General features: G+C 39.0%; 1 protein-coding gene across 1 annotated transcript in view; it reads right to left on the reverse strand.

Annotated features, from left to right (window-relative positions):
• The window catches only part of ACP5 (acid phosphatase 5, tartrate resistant), a 62744-nt gene that overhangs the window by 31501 nt on the left and 8378 nt on the right, over nt 1-22865 (reverse strand). The window contains exons 2-3 of the mRNA XM_053716040.1: nt 22454-22733; nt 19641-19768 (exon numbers count right to left, since the gene is read on the reverse strand). Coding sequence (XP_053572015.1) covers nt 19641-19768; nt 22454-22720 — 395 coding nt within the window. The 5' untranslated portion in view covers nt 22721-22733. The remainder of the gene's footprint in view (nt 1-19640; nt 19769-22453; nt 22734-22865) is intronic.

Genomic DNA, 22865 nt, shown 5'->3' on the forward strand with positions numbered 1-22865 from the left:
AAAATTAGAGCCTTGTCCCTTAGACATGTTCTTTTTATCCTACGGTAGGAAGGCACCCTTGCCCCCTGTAACCGTGGAGATAATGGAGTCCAGGCCTGGACCAAATAAAATCTTTCCCTTAAAAGGAAGGGAAAGGAGTCTAAACTTAGAAGTCATATTCGCAGACCAGGATTTCAGCCAGAGCGCCCAACGGGTTTGCACTGAAAAAATAGAAATCCACCTTAGGGACAAAACCCCACAACTTCAATTGAGAGTCCGGGACCGGAATAATTTTTTAAATGAAGACGAAGGGGAAAAGGAAGATTCAATTCTATCTCACTCGTTCTTAATAATGTTCACCATTTTTACAGGTACAGGAAAAGTTAACGGCACTACCCTATCCTCGTAAACTCTGTCTAATTTAGGGATCAAAGGTTCATCAGGCAGCTTGGCCTCTGGAACCTCTAATGTAGACAGAACCTCCTTTAGAAGAAAACGTAAGTGTTCAATCTTAAATCTAAAGGCTGGTTCCTCCACAGCAGGAGGCCTAGAGGAAGCAGACTCTGATCCAGAAAGTTCACCCTCTGAAGACTCAGAGTGTGACCCGTCCTTGGATAATTGAAAAACAGATAAATCCAATAAATCACTTGACGACCCCTGGACAGAAGAGCTATGTTTAACCTTTGGCTTGTGCTTGGCAGGGCGAGGTAAAGCACTAAGAACCTCAGACACCGCCGCCTTTAACTGCACGGTAAAGTCTGATGTTAAAAGGCTCCCTCCAGATGGAGGATCAGGCGTGCTACAGAAAGCTGCATGTGTAGGAGGAGATGACTGATGGGTATGCACCTCACGGGACGGCGAGTACTTAGAGGTGGACGGCTCAGTGGTACTTAAGGGGTTAACCTTCTTAGACCTAATAACGTTGTCAAGGCATGTGGAACATAGTTGAGAGGGTGGGCATACCAAGGCCTCCTCACAATATAAACAGGTATTACTATTTGGAATAGAGGGAATACCCTCAAGAATATCAGAATCCTCCATAGCTTAACCTAATGACAGTAGGATAATAAAATGATCCTTTTATTTCTCACAAAACAGCACCTTTATACTCCCAATGGCTGGGGCACCCACCACCTCCTAGACCCACACAATACAGAGAAAAAGCGTCTTCTCCGACAGCCAGCTTGGTCAGGAAAGAGGAAATGAAAGCGAGACCAATCCCGGTCACGTGGTGTGCAAGGCAGGACCGCCCCTGCTATGAGAAAAAGCGCGCCAAGCTACAAGCTGTGCAGCGTTCAAAGTGAAAGTAAAAACCTGTGCGTTCCAGCCACATAACAAACAGTCTATGAGCCCAATAAAATCTCACACATAAAGCGGCAAAAAATCAAAGCATCAGATTTGATTAATCCCCACTGTTCAATAACCGCCCTCAGGAGATATTAACCCATGATTCTATTAAGATAAAATGAGTCACACTGTGACCCTGTCTTCTAGCATTTTCAACATGTGTAAAAATTGAAACGATCTTACCAGGATCCATGCTGTGGAACAGAAACCCAGCCTCTCAAGTGTGACAGTCTTGTAGCATCGCTCCTGACATGGACTTGAGTGAAGAAACAAGCAGGCAGTGAAACTTGTCAACACTGATTGCTTAAGGAGCTGTTAGCAGGCAGTCTGGATGGGTTTGCAGAAAGACTCTCCCTGCATCTCCAGACTCTAACTTTTGTCAATGCTCTCACTGAGAGGCTGACAAGACTACTTAAAACTCCAGTCCCATACTGAAGGGTAGATACCCCTCCTAAGGAACTACTCCAAAATCTTCTGACACTTCTCTGCCATCCTTCTGTGATGAAAGGCAAAGAATGACTGGGAGATTGGGGAAGTGGGAGAGGTATTTAAGCCTTTGGCTGGGGTGTCTTTGCCTCCTCCTGGTGGTCAAGTTCAGTATTTCCCAACAGTAAGGAATGAAGCCGTGAACTCTCTTTATATTAAGAAGGAAATAGATTTTAAAATTGACACAGACAGGGAATGGAATTAAATGTTATGCATCACAGAATTTAATTAAAAAAAAAAAAACACTTTAAAGTTTTTGGACACTACTACTACTCACTTAATTGCTCATACTATGATGATTGATGATCACTCAACTCAATTATCAGGGAATGCAATGAAATCAAATATGGTATGCGTCACAGAAGTTTATAAAAAAAAATTTAAAAAAGGCAGTGGCACTTTACATTTTTTGTACAATACTACTCACTTTAGAGTCACAACTTTGAGCGCATGTCCCACCACCACACTCCCAGATGAAGGGCTGGTTCCGCTGCTCCCACATACTCTGCAAAAAAAATGGCCGTTTCGCAGGCTTCTCAGATCTGCCCCTCTTCTTCCCTCATACAATGGAAGCCTGGAGGACTCCTCCGTTTTCATGACTATCAGAGTTTTTCCAAAAACCCGCGGACTCTCGCGGTTTTTATATCGCGGTTTAAAACCGCATCCGCGGTATATCGCACAGCCCTACTTCAGACACAAAAAACCCCAGATGATATATAAATGAGATTAATATTTCTAATATGCAGAGTCAAACCTCTTACACACACCTAGGTGCTGATCGTAGGATCTAATAGGCATGTACTTGTTCACCAGTTTGATTTACAAGCAAGCATGTGCTTTTATGGGCAGCTTGTGGAAAAAGATAAACAAAAAAAACAAAAACCATAAAGGAACCTTTTTAAACACACTTAATGGTAAAGTATGTTAAAATAGTATTATGGAGCAATATAATATTGTCTTTAACCTCTCTGGATCCTAAGTGTTTTTAAAACAAAAGGTTTACAAAAAGCTTGTCAAGGTATAAATTTCCCACAAGTCTGCTGTTGAAGAGGCTGTACCACACCCTAAGAAATCATTCAAAACCTGTGTATTGTGTGATGCAGAACATAAAAAAGTTTTTAAGGACATGAACTTGTGGCTGCTTATCACAGTTCATAAAGCTGTAATAATCATTTAGATATTTGGCGCTAGTTATCTTGGCATTGGAATGAAGTAAAATAACCATCTTTCTATTAGATGTTCCTATTTGACAATCTACCTATCATTGCATTAATACATCCCAATCTCATGCGGCTTTCGGCTGAGCCCAATGAAAAGCCGGAACACACTTGGTGACCAGAGCATTAGCTCCAGTGATCTCACGTCAGGCTCATACCCTTTTAACTGAATAAATTATTCAAGATTATGGGGATGGATATGAAATCAAGTATACACTAGAAGCTGAAGCAATGGCAAGAGTAGGATGAAGTCAGAGAACTAGGCAATGGGATGTCACCTTAGTTAAGTCCAAACCGTGCAACAGGCAAAGGATATGCAAGGTGAGTATAAGCAGAAGATGGCCAACAAAACAGTACGTTATTTGCAGCTTGGTCACAAATATATAGATAATGGCCAGACGAGTAATGACAAGGAGCAAATGCTACCAGGATTGTTGTCCCAAAATTGAGTGAGAGGCACGCTGTGAGAGATTGCAAGAAAATACTACAATGCAGTTAATTATTGCATCTCCTGGGACACCATGACAGGTATAAAACATTTTTTTGCCTGTTCATCAATGTGTTGATACGGATAGTTTATCATGCCTTGAATACATGAGTTCCATCAATCATAAAGGTGGCAACGTTTTCAAAAATGTATTGGAACATACAGGTCCAGGCCATCACAGGCCTGGACCTGTATATTCCAATAAAGCTTTGAAAACTTCATTGTGCTGTGGGAGTGCATCTTTAAATTGGAATGGCAGAGACATTAAAGAAAATCACTCACAACTGGGGTCCCAGATTTGATTTTTATACTACAGCTCAAACCGTCTAGTATTTCATGCATGAACCAATGACATATATGCATGGTTATTCCTTTTTTATTTCAGTCTTGCGTATCTGTCCCTTCTGATGAATATGCTCCCGTGAGCCACATAATTTGCTCCCCTAGTCAACATTTGAAGCATTAAAGGGATAGAAAGGTCAAAATTTAAATGTACATGAGTGCATTTTAATTGTAAATGGAAGCATTTTTGCAATATACTTTTGGCCCTCTCTGCCACAGTAAATCTGCAACTCTAGTTCTGCATTGCCCCACTCAGCAGTAGCGAGATCGCAGCAGAGAGAGGCCCAAGGGTATGGCGCTTGCCGTTAAGGGGTTAAAATATAAATTTGATTGAAAAATAGTAAAAACAAGATTAAAAGAAATTAAAAATTAACAAACTGGTGAATTCAGAACCTAAAAAGTCAGTTTGCTATCAAAAACACCATATAATATTACATCACAGAAGGGGTAATTATCCCCATCGTAGTGTGTGACAATGAGTCAAGAAAGTTCCTTACAATAGCCTATCTGTGACTAAAAGGGATTGGCGAGCTTCTAATATATTATGTCACTCCACTACAATTATTTAAAAATGAATTAGAGATAGGTGGAGGAATGCAGTAAGATAATCTGCATAAGAGACCTCTAATAAATTAAAATGTATTGTATAATTTATATATAGTTATTGTTAGGTTTTATGCCAGAATGAGAGCAAAAGGAACACGATTATCAAGTAATGGTAGGAAAGCATACAAATGAAAAGAGGTTGCTCTTCTCTGTGTAGTAAGTAGTTTAATACAGCTTTAAAGTGAAGGTAAACTTTGATGAATGAAAGCCCGTATTAAAATACTATTAAAAACAGGGGCACTTGGAGACGGCTTCCGGTTGGAGGAGGAGCGTGTGAGCAAGCTGCAGCTCCAGTACGTGTCTGCCTCGTGGATGAGAGACGCCACAATTACAGCCCTCATAATGGACCATAGTCTCCAGTAGTGGAAGCCGGGTCAGGATCAGGAGATCCAAGTGGCGGAAGGTATACAAAGTCCTCTACATTCGGGAGGTGAAGTGAAGGCTGGACTCTGAGGACACCAAACATCAGTGAGCAGAGTCACAGAGCCGGTGTGCAGAGGGACAGCTGAAGACATTGCAGATAGGTCGGAGTGAGAGGCCTGGATTGGACTGGAGTTCCGGAGAAGCCTGGATCTTCCCGGGGATGAACCAGTGAGCAATCGATAATTGCACATCGGATGAGGTAGCAAATCCCCTCTTTTAACAAAGGTGCTGAAGAGGAAGATATCTGCTCTCCAGGACGCTGTAATAGCGCACAAGTCTCAGTTATATACAGCGAGAGAGTGGTGGTTTGTTACTAGAAGCTGGAGTACACGTATATTGGTGGTAAGGAGGCAAAGCCACCCAGGTAACTTTCTTTTTGTTTTACCCATCATCTATTGCGTGGGCATTATTTAACAGGGGGACTGTATTATGACCCTTGAATATCTGACTGATACGAACACGAATATATCAAAGGATTACCAAGAGGAAAACATTTGTTTGATGCAAAGTATTTATTTCTCTCTTCTCTTTGGAATCTGAACTGAACTAAAGTAATTTGCTGGAGACGGTCTCCTGGCTGTCAGGGTCTTTTTATTTTTCCCCTTTAGTTGGGGGGGGGGGTAAAACATTGGACAGAATTGCATTTGTATATGTTATCCAATCACAGCATATATACTTCTTGTGGGCTTTTTTTTTTTTTTTTTTGCTGAGAGTCCATTCAAATCTGTTGAAAGCAAGGAAGCAGATTAAGATACCTAGTCAAGGGCATTTGACAAAAATAATATATGCTGATTAGGCTTTTTTTTGGTCATTAAAGTAACATACATAAGATAATGGTATAGGAGAACTATTATAAAAGACAAATGTAATTATAAAGGTACAAAGGCAGCACTTGCTGAAAGAGATCTTAGGGAAAATTTCCAATGTAAGAAGAAGGTTGTGTAACTTATTGCCATAATTCTTTTTACACATTAAATGTTGTTTCTGATCTTGGTAGCAAAGCAGGGCCAATTTAACCCCTCACGAATAAATGTTTTCCCTTAAATTTTGTTAAAAGTGTATTTAAATTTCTAAAGTAATCTAGTACTGTTTCTTTGAGATATACTAGTAAGGTGTGCACTATATAAAGTTACGTCTATACTGTTACAGATATATCTGATCTTATGAAACCTCAAGTCCAGGCCCTTGCTTTATATTTAATATTATATATAAGTTAATGATATAGGGGGCCTGTCATAAAAAACAAAAGTAATTAGAACGGTATAAAGGTTGCACTTGTGTTTTTGAAAAATTGTAGGAAGACTTTTTTTTTGGTGGGATCACCAATAGTAAAAACACAGTCAATACATACGGAGTGATACTCAATATATTATATCTCAGGGGGTATATTAAACTACATATTATATAAAGCCTGCTGTCATACTGCTCTTTACACCTGATTCAGTCTGATCTCGGTAGTGAAGCAGGACTGGCTTAACCCCTTAAAAACATTATCTTTCTCACCAGTTAATAGTGTATTTAATAATTAGAGTAATTGAGGTATATTAGCAAGGTGTACAGTATATAGGGGGTGTATTATATAAAGTCTACAGCCACGCTGCTCCATACATACCTGACTTTATTCTGGGTTTCAATAGTTAAGTAGGGTTGGCTTAAGTGTGTGAGAATATATGTAGAATATTTACAGGTGAAATAAGTAGGTGAGAGGTTAACTGACTTACTATAAATTATATGAAAATCACATATGGACAAATTGATATCACAGCATAAAAGTAAATCTCCAGCAATGACCCCTAGGAGTAGGGAAAAAAAAAATAAAGGTGGCAGTGATACTGTCTCTGAAACTTTTAATGAGAGTATCAACCAGTTAGACACACGGGCTTTAACTAAAATGATGTCAGACATTTTTCTGCCACAGTTTGAACTAATTAAAACTGAGATACAGTGTATCAGGCCTAGCAAATGAAGTAAGACAGTTTTCAAAAAGATTGGGGGAGGCTGAGCAGCGCTTATCAGATTTGGAGGATAGAGTGGAAGGTCAAGGCTTGAATAACTCTGAGACAAGAAAGGATGTGGATAGATTATTGCAGAAAGAAGACGATCTAGAAAACTGTGCACGCAGAAATAACATAAAAATAATAGGAATACCAGAAAATACACAGTATAAGGATTTAAATTTATTCACGTCTGACACTCTACAGAATACTAGAGATACCTCCCACGCAGTTACCTTTAATAGTAGAGAGAGCACACAGAATAGGGTATAGAAGAGAAGATATTAATTCAGACAGACCTAGGCCAATAATTGCTAGGTACCTCAATTTCCAAGACAAAGTAAAAGTTTTACAATATTTCAGGAAAAAGAGAGACATAGTAATAGAAGGGAAAAAGATCCTTATCTTTCAGGATTTTTCGATGGAGGTATCTAGCAAGAGGAAATTGATGGCGCCCATATGCACTCAATTAATTAATAAAGGTTACAATGCTACACTGATTTACCCTGCTAAAATACGCATACAAGGGACCGAAGGGAACAGGCTATTAGGAAATCCTAGAGAAGCTGAAGCTTTCATAAGCGAGGAGGTTATATAATAGAACACAGTAAAAAATGAATCTTCGCATTTGATAGACAAGATACAAATAGAATGTAGAGTTCTTTGGGGAATGGCGTGTGGGGGATTGGGGCTTCCATTCCCTTTTTTTTTTTTTTCCCCCTTATGCTATTCACATATGGGCAAAAAAATGTTTTAGTGTTTAAATGATCAATCAAGTTAGATGTGTCTCATGGAATGTGGGCGGTATCACCTCGCCGATAAAAAGGAAAGCAATCCTGAGAAAACTCAAAAATATGAAGGCTGATATAGCCCTCATCCAGGAGACACACCTGAAAGAACAAGAACTTCTTAAGTTAAAATCTGGCTGGGTGGGAGACGTAGTTGGAACCCCATGTTGTAAAAGAAAGAAAGGAGTTGCAATTCTTTTGAATAAAAAAACTTCATTATACAATTTTGTCTTTGGACCTAGATTTAGAAGCAAGGTATATGATTGCAAAACTAGAAGTGGAGAATTTTTTTTTTTTACTATATGTAATGTCTACAGCCCTAATGATCATACTCCAGCATTCTGGTTAGAATTACAATCTCAGTTATTGGAAAAGGCAGAGGGGGTTCTCACAATTGGGGGGGGATTTTAATATGGTGTTTCAAATTCCATTGGACAGGGTAAGGAAAGGAGCTAATGCGAAGAAAACTAAAAGAGATAAGCTTGAGGCTAAGCTACTAGGTAGATTTATATCTAATCTTAAGGTAAAAGATATCTGGAGAGAGAGGAACCCGATTGGTAGGGAATATACGTGCGCCTCTAAAGCCCACAACACACTCTCAAGGATAGACATGTCTTTGATCTCAGAGAAATTGTTTGATTTGGAAGCAGAGGTAGAAATAAAAGACATAGTACTCTCAGACCATGCCCCAATAATTCTTAAAATCCAAATGAATAACGATCACTCCCCCATGAGAAGATTTCGGTTTCCTAACTATCTGATTAAGGACATAGATTTTAAGAATATGTTGATGAAAAAATGGCAGGATTTCTATACAAATAACTCTGAATATCTGGCAAAACCAGATATATTTTGGGAAGCGTCAAAAGCGGTACTTCGAGGTGAAGTTATTGCTTTTAAGAGTAAAAAAAGGAAAAAACAAAAAATAAAATAATAAAGCGGTTATCCTCTGCATATAACAAATACGTAGATACTCCAAATAATGTGAACTGGCAATATTTTGTAAAGGCGAAAGAGGTTAGAGATATTTGGCTTCTCAATAAAACTACTCAACAAGAACTTAGATTGAGTGCAAAATTTCATAGATATGGAAACAAAACAGGGAAATTTTTAGCTAAGTTAGCAAGTAGAGTGAAATGACATAATTACATTAGCTCCATAAGTGTGAATGGGAAGATCGAAAATAGAACTGAAGATATTTTAAAATTATTTAAGTATTATTACAAGAAGGTTTATAGTTCAAGAAGTCTGAATTTTGAAAAAAAGAATGAATTCTGGGCTAAGATTAATAATCCAAAGTTTAAGGAAGAGGAAAAAAACAAACTTACTAGACCAATCTCAGAGGTCAGCAATACTATTAAGAAATTAAAAACAGGGGCACTTTCATTTATCAAAGTTTAGAAAGCAGCCGTTTTGATTAAAAACTTACCTTTGTTTTTTTCCCAGCCAGAGCAGCTTCCTTCACCCGGAGATCCTCTCTTCACATGTCATCAGTGACTAATCCGGCTTCCACCAATCATGGTTGTCCCCCCAGGGGAGTCATTGCCTGAGACCATGCCATGATTGGAGGAAGCTGGATTAGTCATTGATGACGTGTGAAGAGAGGATCTCCGGGTGGGGGAAGCTGCTCTGGCTGTGAAAAAACAAAAAGGTACGTTTTTAATCAAAACGGCTGCTTTCCAAACTTTGATGAATGAAAGTGCCCCTTTTTTTAATAATATTTTTAAAAAATGGGCTTTCATTCATCAAAGTTTACCTTCACTTAAACAAAGTGTCAGCAAAAGTAATATGCATCAGCTATATAATTACATGCATACTACATCCTTATTGGTTTGCAAAGACATTCATTCATACAAACAACGTTGGCTAAGATTAAAAACACTTGTGAAACAAGCTTGGTAAAACAGTGTAATAACCAACACTGAAAAGAACTATCTACTTAGAGAAAATCCCAAAGTTGCCACTATGTATTTTTTTTACCAAAATTACACAAAGGACTCTAAGCTTCCTCCCGGGAGACCGATTGTCTCCGGGAATGAAATTGTAACTGAGAATACAAGCAGATATGTTGATCTGAGACTTAGGGAGTACTTGACAGCACTACCCTCTTACGTGCATGACACCATGGAGGTATCACGGATTTTAGAAAAACATAATTTATGCTTACCTGATAAATTCCTTTCTTCTGTAGTGTGATCAGTCCACGGGTCATCATTACTTCTGGGATATTACTCCTCCCCAACAGGAAGTGCAAGAGGATTCACCCAGCAGAGCTGCATATAGCTCCTCCCCTCTACGTCACTCCCAGTCATTCGACCAAGGACCAACGAGAAAGGAAAAGCCAAGGGTGAAGTGGTGACTGGAGTATAAATTAAAAAATATTTACCTGCCTTAAAAACAGGGCGGGCCGTGGACTGATCACACTACAGAAGAAAGGAATTTATCAGGTAAGCATAAATTATGTTTTCTTCTGTTAAGTGTGATCAGTCCACGGGTCATCATTACTTCTGGGATACCAATACCAAAGCAAAAGTACACGGATGACGGGAGGGATAGGCAGGCTCTTTATACAGAAGGAACCACTGCCTGAAGAACCTTTCTCCCAAAAATAGCCTCCGATGAAGCAAAAGTGTCAAATTTGTAAAATTTGGAAAAAGTATGAAGCGAAGACCAAGTTGCAGCCTTGCAAATCTGTTCAACAGAGGCCTCATTCTTGAAGGCCCAAGTGGAAGCCACAGCTCTAGTAGAATGAGCTGTAATTCTTTCAGGAGGCTGCTGTCCAGCAGTCTCATAAGCTAAACGAATTATGCTACGAAGCCAAAAAGAAAGAGAGGTAGCGGAAGCTTTTTGACCTCTCCTCTGCACAGAGTAAATGACAAACAGAGAAGACGTTTGTCGAAATTCCTTAGTTGCCTGTAAGTAAAATTTTAGAGCACGGACTACATCCAGGTTGTGCAGTAGACGTTCCTTCTTTGAAGAAGGATTTGGGCATAAAGAAGGAACAACAATCTCTTGATTGATATTCCTGTTAGTAACTACCTTAGGTAAGAACCCAGGTTTAGTACGCAGGACTACCTTATCCGAATGAAAAATCAAATAAGGAGAATCACAATGTAAGGCTGATAATTCAGAGACTCTTCGAGCCGAGGAAATAGCCATTAAAAATAGAACTTTCCAAGATAACAACTTTATATCAATGGAATGAAGGGGTTCAAACGGAACGCCCTGTAAAACATTAAGAACAAGGTTTAAACTCCATGGTGGAGCAACAGTTTTAAACACAGGCTTAATCCTGGCCAAAGCCTGACAAAAAGCCTGGACGTCAGGAACTTCTGACAGACGTTTGTGTAACAGAATGGACAGAGCTGAGATCTGTCCCTTTAATGAACTAGCAGATAAACCCTTTTCTAAACCTTCTTGTAGAAAAGACAATATCCTAGGAATCCTAACCTTACTCCAAGAGTAACCTTTGGATTCACACCAATATAGGTATTTACGCCATATCTTATGGTAAATCTTTCTGGTAACAGGTTTCCTAGCCTGTATTAAGGTATCAATAACTGACTCAGAAAACCCACGTCTTGATAAAATCAAGCGTTCAATTTCCAAGCAGTCAGCTTCAGAGAAGTTAGATTTTGATGTTTGAAGGGACCCTGTATCAGAAGGTCCTGTTTCAGAGGTAGAGACCAAGGTGGACAGGATGACATGTCCACCAGGTCTGCATACCAAGTCCTGCGTGGCCACGCAGGTGCTATTAGAATCACTGATGCTCTCTCTTGTTTGATTCTGGCAATCAATCGAGGAAGCAACGGGAAGGGTGGAAACACGTAAGCCATCCTGAAGTCCCAAGGTGCTGTCAGAGCATCTATCAGGACTGCTCCTGGATCCCTGGATCTGGACACGTAACGAGGAAGCTTGGCGTTCTGTCGAGACGCCATGAGATCTATCTCTGGTTTGCCCCAACGTCAAAGTATTTGGGCAAAGACCTCCGGGTGAAGTTCCCACTCCCCCGGATGAAAAGTCTGACGACTTAAGAAATCCGCCTCCCAGTTCTCCACTCCCGGGATGTGGATTGCTGACAGGTGGCAAGAGTGAGACTCTGCCCAGCGAATTATCTTTGATACTTCCATCATAGCTAGGGAGCTTCTTGTCCCTCCCTGATGGTTGATGTAAGCTACCGTCGTGATGTTGTCCGACTGAAACCTGATGAACCCCCGAGTTGTCAACTGGGGCCAAGCCAGGAGGGCATTGAGAACTGCTCTCAATTCCAGAATGTTTATTGGCAGGAGACTCTCCTCCTGACTCCATTGTCCCTGAGCCTTCAGAGAATTCCAGACGGCACCCCAACCTAGAAGGCTGGCGTCTGTTGTTACAATTGTCCAGTCTGGTCTGCTGAATGGCATCCCCCTGGACAGATGTGGCCGAGAAAGCCACCATAGAAGAGAATTTCTGGTCTCTTGATCCAGATTCAGAGAAGGGGATAAGTCTGAGTAATCCCCATTCCACTGACTTAGCATGCACAGTTGCAGTGGTCTGAGGTGTAAGCGTGCAAAGGGTACTATGTCCATTGCCGCTACCATTAAGCCGATTACCTCCATGCATTGAGCCACTGACGGGTGTTGAATGGAATGAAGGGTGCGGCAAGCACTTTGAAGTCTTGTTAGCCTGTCCTCTGTCAGGTAAATCTTCATTTCTACAGAATCTATAAGAGTCCCCAGGAAGGGAACTCTTGTGAGTGGAACGAGTGAACTTTTCTTTTCGTTCACCTTCCATCCATGTGACCTTAGAAATGCCAGCACTAACTCTGTATGAGACTTGGCAGTTTGAAAGCTTGAAGCTTGTATCAGAATGTTGTCTAGGTAAGGAGCTACCGAGATTCCCCGCGGTCTTAGTACCGCCAGAAGAGCACCCAGAACCTTTGTGAAGATTCTTGGAGCTGTAGCCAATCCGAATGGAAGAGCCACAAACTGGTAATGCCTGTCTAGGAAGGCAAACCTTAGGTACCGATAATGATCTTTGTGAATCGGTATGTGAAGGTAAGCATCTTTTAAATCTACAGTGCTCATGTACTGACCCTCTTGGATCATAGGTAAAATTGTCCGAATAGTTTCCATCTTGAACGATGGAACTCTTAGGAATTTGTTTAGGATCTTTAAGTCCAGGATTGGTCTGAAAGTTCCCTCTTTTTTGGGAACCACAAACAGATTTGAGTAAAACCCCTGTCCCTGTTCCGATCGTGGAACTGGATGGATTACTCCCATTAACAAGAGCTCTTGTACGCAGCGTAGAAACGCCTCTTTCTTTGTCTGGATTGTTGACAATGTTGACAGATGAAATCTCTCTCTTGGAGGAGAGTATTTGAAGTCCAGTAGGTATCCCTGAGATATTATCTCTAGCGCCCAGGGATCCTGAACATCTCTTGCCCAAGCCTGGGCGAAGAGAGAAAGTCTGCCCCCCACTAGATCCGATCCCGGATCGGGGGCCCTCAATTCATGCTGTTTTAGGGGCAGCAGCAGGTTTCCTAGTCTGCTTGCCCTTGTTCCAGGACTGGTTAGGTTTCCAGCCCTGTCTGTAGCGAGCAACAGCTCCTTCCTGTTTTGGTGCAGAGGAAGTTGATGCTGCTCCTGCTTTGAAATTACGAAAGGAACGAAAATTAGACTGTCTAGTCTTGGCCTTGGCTTTGTCCTGAGGCAGGGCATGGCCTTTACCTCCTGTAATGTCAGCGATAATCTCTTTCAACCCGGGCCCGAATAAGGTCTGCCCTTTGAAAGGTATATTAAGCAATTTAGACTTAGAAGTAACATCAGCTGACCAGGATTTTAGCCACAGCGCCCTGCGTGCCTGAATGGCGAATCCTGAATTTTTCGCCGTAAGTTTAGTAAGATGTACTACGGCCTCCGAAATGAAAGAATTAGCTAGTTTAAGGACTCTAAGCCTGTCCGTAATGTCGTCCAGAGTAGCTGAACCAATGTTCTCTTCCAGAGACTCAATCCAGAATGCCGCTGCAGCCGTGATCGGCGCAATGCATGCAAGGGGTTGCAATATAAAACCTTGTTGAACAAACATTTTCTTAAGGTAACCCTCTAACTTTTTATCCATTGGATCTGAAAAAGCACAGCTATCCTCCACCGGGATAGTGGTACGCTTAGCTAAGGTAGAAACTGCTCCCTCCACCTTAGGGACCGTTTGCCATAAGTCCCTTGTGGTGGCGTCTATTGGAAACATTTTTCTAAATATCGGAGGGGGTGAGAACGGCACACCGGGTCTATCCCACTCCTTAGTAACAATTTCAGTAAGTCTCTTAGGTATAGGAAAAACCTCAGTACTCGTCGGTACCGCAAAATATTTATCCAACCTACACATTTTCTCTGGTATTGCAACTGTGTTACAATCATTCAGAGCCGCTAACACCTCCCCTAGTAATACACGGAGGTTTTCCAGTTTAAATTTAAAATTTGAAATATCTGAATCCAGTCTGTTTGGATCAGAACCGTCACCCACAGAATGAAGTTCTCCGTCCTCATGTTCTGCCACCTGTGACGCAGTGTCTGACATGGCCCTAATATTATCAGCGCACTCTGTTCTCACCCCAGAGTGACCACGCTTACCTCTTAGTTCTGGTAATTTAGCCAAAACCTCAGTCATAACAGTAGCCATATCCTGTAATGTGATTTGTAATGGCCGCCCAGATGTACTCGGCGCTACAATATCACGCACCTCCCTCTGAGCGGGAGATGTAGGTACTGACACGTGAGGCGAGTTAGTCGGCATAACTCTCCCCTCGTTGTTTGGTGAAATTTGTTCAATTTGTACAGATTGACTTTTATTTAAAGTAGCATCAATACAGTTAGTACATAAATTTCTATTGGGCTCCACTTTGGCATTGCAACAAATGACACAGGTATCATCCTCTGAATCAGACATGTTTAACACACTAGCAAATAAACTTGCAACTTGGAAATACAATTCAATTAGAATAATATTAAAACGTACTGTGCCTTTAAGAAGCACAGAAGATTTATGACAGTTGAAAATTAATAAATTGAAACAGTTATAGCCTCAATCCTTGTAAACAACACAACTTTAGCAAAGGTTTAATCCCATTAGCAAAGATAACAAATTCTGAAAGCAGTGAAACAAATTACAGAATAAACGTTTTTTATCTCAGTCAAACTATAATTCTCACAGCTCTGCTGAGAGAAATTACCTCCCTCAAAATAAGTTTTGAAGACCCCTGAGCTCTGTAGAGATGAACCGGATCATGCAGGGAATACAATGAGTTGCTGACTGAAATATTTGATGCAGTAAAAGCGCCAAAAAAACGGCCCCTCCCCCTCACACACAGCAGTGAGGGAGAACAGAAACTGTCAGAAAACAGATTAAGCAACTGCCAAGTGGAAAAATAGTGCCCAAACATTTATTCACTCAGTACCTCAGCAAATGAAAACGATTTTACATTCCAGCAAAAACGTTAAACATAATCTCTAGTTATTAAACAGCTTTATGTATTTCATACAGTGTAATTCTAGTGAAGTACCATTCCCCAGAATACTGAAGTGTAAAGTATACATACATGACATTATATCGGTATGGCAGGATTTTCTCATCAATTCCATTGTCAGAAAATAAAAACTGCTACATACCTCTATGCAGATTCATCTGCCCGCTGTCCCCTGATCTGAAGTTTACCTCTCCTCAGATGGCCGAGAAACAGCAATATGATCTTAACTACTCCGGCTAAAATCATAACAAAAACTCTGGTAGATTCTTCTTCAAACTCTGCCAGAGAGATAATAACACACTCCGGTGCTATTTTAAAATAACAAACTTTTGATTGAAGATATAAAACTAAGTATAATCACCATAGTCCTCTCACACATCCTATCTAGTCGTTGGGTGCAAGAGAATGACTGGGAGTGACGTAGAGGGGAGGAGCTATATGCAGCTCTGCTGGGTGAATCCTCTTGCACTTCCTGTTGGGGAGGAGTAATATCCCAGAAGTAATGATGACCCGTGGACTGATCACACTTAACAGAAGAAATATACAATTGACTAATGAAATGTGGCTAGTGACAGCTGACATAGAATCACTATATACCAACATAAGACATAGTTACAGAATTCAAGCTATTAAATATTTTCTCTTGACCAATAGCCATGAGAATGGGGATCACAATGATTTCATCATTAGATTACTGCTATCTTGACGCATAACTTCTTTACTTCAATGACAGATACTATCTTCAAATCCAAGGCACTGCCATGGGCACGGCATGTGCACCTACGTATGCCAATCTTTTTCTGGGGCTTTGGGAACTCTAATGTATTCACTGACGAAATGACACAATATACCAACCATATACCATTAAGGTATATTGACGATTTGCTATTTATCTGGAAAGGTACCTCTCAAGAACTTGATCAGTTTATGTTGAAATTAAACAATAATACTAAAAACATCAAACTCATATATACAGCTGACCAACAAAAGATCTGCTTCATCGACTTAACAATATACAAAAATCCCAATGGATATATCAATACAACCATTTACCGAAAGGAAACAGCTACCAATACACTATTATATAATTCTAGTGCATATCCACCTTGCACTTTAAAAGGCTATCCCATATGGGAATTTTTTACGCCTCAGATGTAACTGCTCTAACCAAGAAACATATTTGGAAGAATGCAAAAATTTAATGCAGAGACTGATCATGAGAGGAGCAAAAAATCTGTGAAAAGAGCTAAATACAAAGCACTACACATTAAAAGAGAACAATTATTAGTCCACAAAGAGAAAACATCTAATTATGCATACCCAAGACTAATCACTTCCTATAATCCCCAAATGACACAAGTGATTAAGATCATAAATGATAACTGGAAAATATTACAGAACGATGAAACACTAAACTGGACTATAGGAGACAGGTCTCCTGTATCCTACAGAGATTCTACTAGTCTAAAAGATAAACTAGTCACTAGCCATTTAGTATGAACTTCAAGAAAAAAATGACACTGACCCAGGCATGTACCCTTGTGGAACATGCTCTGCCTGTACATATGCATTCAAAGTTAAAAACATCAATGAAAAAACAGGCAAAAACTACACTTTACAATACCACTTTACGTGTAGAACTATAGGAGTAGTGTATGTATTATACAGTTCTTGCAAAATGACCTATGTCGGTATGACAACACGTGAGGTAAGTGTGTGCATTCTTGAGCATGCTAACATAGAAGAAATGCCAAAAGAGATTAACTAAACGGCAAAAAATTGACATCTGTTGCAAAACACTTTCAGCAACATCACAAGTGTAATCAGTACAACATGCCTAAAATATACTGTCATCCAAAAAGCCTCTCTTGGCATTAGAGGTGGCAATGCGGGAAAATAGAGTGTAAATGGATTTATTCACTGAATTCTGTAAAACCACATGGTATGAATGACTATAATAACATTTTTGTTTATTTATACTTTCATTTTATAATTTTTATTTGTGACAGCCAATTCAGAATAAACACTGACAATTTAGTATTTCACATTACATTATTTTGTCACTTTATATGAGCACTTACTCTCACACCCTTATCCTTATCACATATCTGTATTATTCTATGTTTTTACACATATTCTCTTGTATTTTCACTTATTATTCACTCCCTACTTGGCGTCATTCCTTTTAGGACACCTCATTCCTATTCACGTTTAAATATATTAATATTAGCATTTATGCACAATATTACAAGTATTACTTCCCATATGGACCTTCCTTATCACTTGTTCTTCAATTTCATTTATTTTTACTTTTATCATTTTTTCTTTTACGTTATTATAGAATTTTTAATATCTAAATCTGATCATACATTATGGTCCATTTCTCCATATTCAACCCATGGAATGATTATAAAATCAACTAGCATATATATAATGGTATGCATTACATTGATCAGATTCAATATGGATAAGGGATTGCTGTGATAACAGTGACTTATTGTCCTAAGTTGTTTACAGATCAAACATAACTATCTACATGTTTATTGATTTTTCTAAATCTGTATTTTTTGTACCATGATAAATCTGTTTCTATACCAATGATGACACAGTAATAGTAACAAACATAGCCTCATAATAAATATGGTATTTGCAGCAATGTACACCATCTATGTGTGGCTTTAATAATACTATCTAGCATTTGAACATTGCAATCACTTGTATATGACACGTAAATATTGGACACAGTACCATTTCACTCAGATAATTTACGCAATGGTGATAAACATAGCCTCATAATAAATACAACACTTGCAACAACGTATTTATGTATGGCTTTAATGCCATCTGGCATCTGAAAATTGTATTGACCCATATTTGACATGTAAATATTGATCGTCCAATCATTTGAGACTGATATACGTCATTGAGCCAGGATAGGCTAACAAACTATGACTATTTTGATGTTGTCTCGCAATACAACTTACCAACATGATTGGTCAGTAACATGAGAATGACAGCAATCTGTCATCTATCTAAACGGAGGAGTCTTCAGTAGAGCACTAATCTAAAATTGGGGGAGGGATTTGTATGCGTGTAAATATTTTGACACAGCGGTGGCCCTCTGAGGAAGGGTTCTTTTGAAACGCGCTTCAGGGGTCACCAGGAGAAGCTCTGTCTCTTCAATTTTTAATCAGCTTACCGAAATGATTTAACTTATATCCTATATTAGTACTATCCTACTAACAGCAGTTCAGATTACGAGTGTAATATTAAAGTAGCCCCCGGATTGAAGGGGTTTAGCAGATAAAAAAAATTTATTCTGACTGCTGTAATAGTTACACTATTTACTTAAGATTACCACATATTGGCTTTCGTTCTGGCTCAAGTGTTTTTAATCTTAGCCAACGTTGTTTGTATGAATGAAAGTCTTTGCAAACCAATAAAGATTTGGTTTGCATGTAATTATATAGCTGCTACATATTACTTTTGCTGACACTTTGTTAAAGCAGTATTACACTACTTAATACACAAAGACGAGCAACCTCTTTTCAGTTGTATGCTTTCCTACAATTACTTGATAATTATTTAAAAATAACTGTGTATTCCCGTGCTAGTTTCCCTACCAACATAAATAAAAACATCAATAAAGCATACTATAGCTCATAGAATCCATTTTTTTTTTCACATATAAGTAAATCTGTTTGAGAAGTATATATGAAGCCCTGCCTGGTTTGGGTATGTACAAGTGTTTGCTGTCACATTTTTTGTGCTCTTTTTAGAATTGAAATTTTCATAGAAATATCAGTTAAAAAATATCTGTGCTAAAACAATGATCTTATATTTCATTTTATAGGAAATGGCATAATTAAAATATTTTTCCTTAAAAAACTAACCCAGTTTACATTTACCCTCTAAACAATTTTGCTTTTTTTTTTTTTTTTTTTTTTTTTTGAGTTCTAAAATATGTGCTAGATATTTTTCCAGACTTTGATCACTAGTTCTATATTTTTTTTCAATTCCACCTTATGGCACAGGATGTTTTATTACTGTATGTATGGGGATCTTACTATGTAATAACTAAGTGGTAAATGGTAAAGTGGTAAATTATTTTCGGCCTGCGCACACAAACTGGCCAACTGCACCATTAAATTGAAAGTTTACTAAACAGACCATTAGCAAATTAAAACAAATTTGACAGCATTTAACAATAGGCACAGAGAGGAATAAATCAGTTGCAATGAAGGTTCATGCTTTGTGTGTTGCAAATGGGGAAAGACAAAGTAGAAAGTGAAGCCTATACATAAAGCATAGGGGCTGCATTGTGGAACATCTAAAGTCAGTTGTTTACCAATATATTTCCTCATTAGATCACTACCCCATTATCTAAACAACCATTACTAGCATTTCAATTAATCTAATATTTACTCCACCCACAGCTTCTCTATGATAGGCCCTGGTTGTTTGCATTACCAGCGGTCAGATATGTTGGAGTAAGCGATCTGAGCAGACACATTCCCCTTGTGGTCATGGTTTCCAGCTAGGATGTACCAAGGAATATTGCGAAGGGACTCTGCTGCAAACACCGACTCAAATGTGGTCTGCAAGAGGAACAAGTTTTATTAAGTAAAATATTTTAAGTCATACGCATTTCTGTATTGATATAACTGCATGAGAGTAAGCTGTTATACATATAGTTAATGATATATATGCATATCAAACTAAGACAATTGAAAGCAATATATTTAAATTGTAAGCATCAATTTAAATGATGCATCATGCAGCTGTGTAAACCTTTTGGCTGCCAAAGAGAGACAAAAATCCTCATTTTATAATGTGCTGCACTGTCTGTGCCAACCAAGAGATTATCGTCAGAACTACCATACTTGCCACAATATGAATGGCACCATTTTCATTTGATATTCAAAATGTCACATTATATATACATGCACACACAATAAATAAATAAATATATAATGTATGTATGTATGTATGTATGTATGTATGTATGTATGTATGTATGTATGTATGTATGTATATATATATATATATATATATATATATATATATATATATATATATATATATATATAATATATCATTCAAATGTGGTAAAGCACTCCTGGTAATTTCTTTTATTAGGCCATCCTAGCCCGCTTTGCCCAAGGTGCACTTCAAAACAAATATAGCTCAAACAGATGGAAGGCACTCGCTGGGTCTTTATCCAAACTTTTCTTTAATTATGTGACGTTTCAGGGTCATACCCGTTATCAAACAAGCATAACATATGGTGCATGTACTCAACCTTTTTCTACTATTATGCTTGTTTGAGAACGGGGGTGACCCTGAAACGTCACATAATTAAAGAAAAGTTTGGATAAAGACCCAGCAAGTGCCTTTCATCTGTTTGAGATATATATATACATACATATATTATATATACACATATAAACAAAACATTTTTAATGCGGTAAAACAAAAAACATACCTGCTTTTATATTAAAATTGGGATCTTAGCCACACAATATGGCCGTATTCTGCTTAGCCAGTCACCAACTTACAAGGTGTCCCAATGTTGACTGGTCCTAATTATATATATATAAAATGGCTCTGTTTCGACTGTGACATTTATTTAGGAGAGTCTGTTCCAGCTGTGACATTTATGTGTTTTACAAATGCTTTGGAAACATGGCATACTGTGCTACTGCATGTGCGAGAAGCTGTGCTATATATTCCTATAGAAATATGAGTAATGGGGAGTATGGTGCTACGTACTACAGCCCGTGCTTGACTACAGCTGTATTTATTGGTCACAGTGTTAACAAGGATGCCACGTAAGTGCGGATTGCGTGTGGGAGTGGAGTCGAGATTTTCCATGATTGTGATTGGTCTGTCCAGGGTTGTGTCTGACCAATTCATGGATGGAATCAGTATGTTTCTGGATAACATTTAAGGGACAGTGTACTCAAATTGTCTTGCCTTTAAACCCTTTCAGTACCAGGAATTTTAGAGAAAAACTTCCTAAAAATGCTATAGATTTTTAAGCATTTTTGCTATCACTCCATTTAAACAGAAATATAGCCTTGTTTTATTGAACTAGACCCATTTAGGTATATTTTATGCCACCATTTTACCGCCAAATGCGATCAAATAAAAAGAAAATCATTAACTTTTTCACAAACTTTAGGTTTCTCAATGAAATTATTTACAAACAGCTTGTGCAATCATAACAAATGGTTGTAAAAGCTTCTATGTGATCCCCTTTGTTCAGAAATAGCAGACATACATGGCTTTGCCATTGCTTCTTAGTAATTAGAAGGCCACTAATTGCAGCTGCGCACCACAATTGCGAAATTCCCGCCAGAGAAGGGGTTAATTTTTTATGTGGTAAGAGTAATAGTATTGTAATGTAGGGATTACCTTTTAACCTCCCTGATCCCTTCCAACAGCTCTCTCCCACCCCAACCCACATTTCTTAACACCATCTTAGGTACTGGCAGTTTAGGGATTTTTATTTTTTGTTTCTTTTCCTGCAGTGTGGGGATCACTCCTTAATCCTCCTACCTTCCTGTTCCCTCCCAGCTCTCTAACCAGCTCCCTCCCACTAATGGTAGCTGTCTTAGGTACTGGTAGCTGTCTGCCAGTACACAATTTTTATTTATTTTATTTATGTATTAATATTTTTTCTGTAACATGGGGGTTTTCGTACCTCCCCCGATCGTTATTTAGCCTCCCCCACCCTGCTTTCCCCTTTTTCTTTAGTGTAGCGTCTCAACCCTCCCACTCCTTTCAAAATAATTTTCTGTAGAGTAGGGTACCGCCTATCCTTCCCCTGTCGCTGGGCCTCCCACTGGCACCAATGAAGATCATTACAGACAGTGTCACTGATTGTAAAGATCTAGCAATCTGCCTTCATATGAAGACAGATGCTGAAGGCCGGAAACAGAAAGTCTCGGTTGTCACTTGATAACCAAAACTGCTTAGGCTTCCAGTATCATGGAAGCAGAGCTATGTTATGCTGCACAATAGGCTATGTACCGCATGACGTAGATCTACGTCCATTTGGTCGAAGGGGTTAATTTGTTCCTAATGATCCATTATACCCACTAGAATGTATTAAAGGGAAGTAGAAACATTGTTACAGGTGAGAAAGGTGTGTAAGCGGTGTCTGCAAGCACATGCTTTAGAAGTGCACACTGTGCAGTAGTATTTGTAACAAGGCATCTAGCAGTGCCGCTGTCTTATGTATACATGTTATGTAAGTGGAATACCATTGCCTTTATTACCTTAAACCTGGGATCATTGACATCTTGGACACCTTCATAATAAAAATTATCTCCCAGGGCCAGGATGAAGTTTGCTCCCAATTTGTCAACCGTTGTGCCCATTTCCTTTGCCACTTTTAACAACTGTTGCGTGTAGTATGGGGGGAGTGGCAGTCCTCCCCAATCACCCAAAGCTATAAATCGAAGAGATGAGCTAGAACCTGATAGAGGATAAGAAATGGTTTCCTGGGACAGGAGGGAGAGGAGGGTCAGCAGGATAAACAGCATCTTCCTTTGTTACCTGGATGGACAGACAAGAAAAATAAAATGGAGACAGAAAATAATTAGTAGCATTGTTAACATACACACATCACAAACCTTGTGAAACAACAAAATGTTGTCAAGGCACAGATAACACATAATAGTTATAAAT

Source organism: Bombina bombina, chromosome 6 (genome assembly GCF_027579735.1).
Source record: "Bombina bombina isolate aBomBom1 chromosome 6, aBomBom1.pri, whole genome shotgun sequence".
Lineage (NCBI taxonomy): Eukaryota > Metazoa > Chordata > Amphibia > Anura > Bombinatoridae > Bombina > Bombina bombina.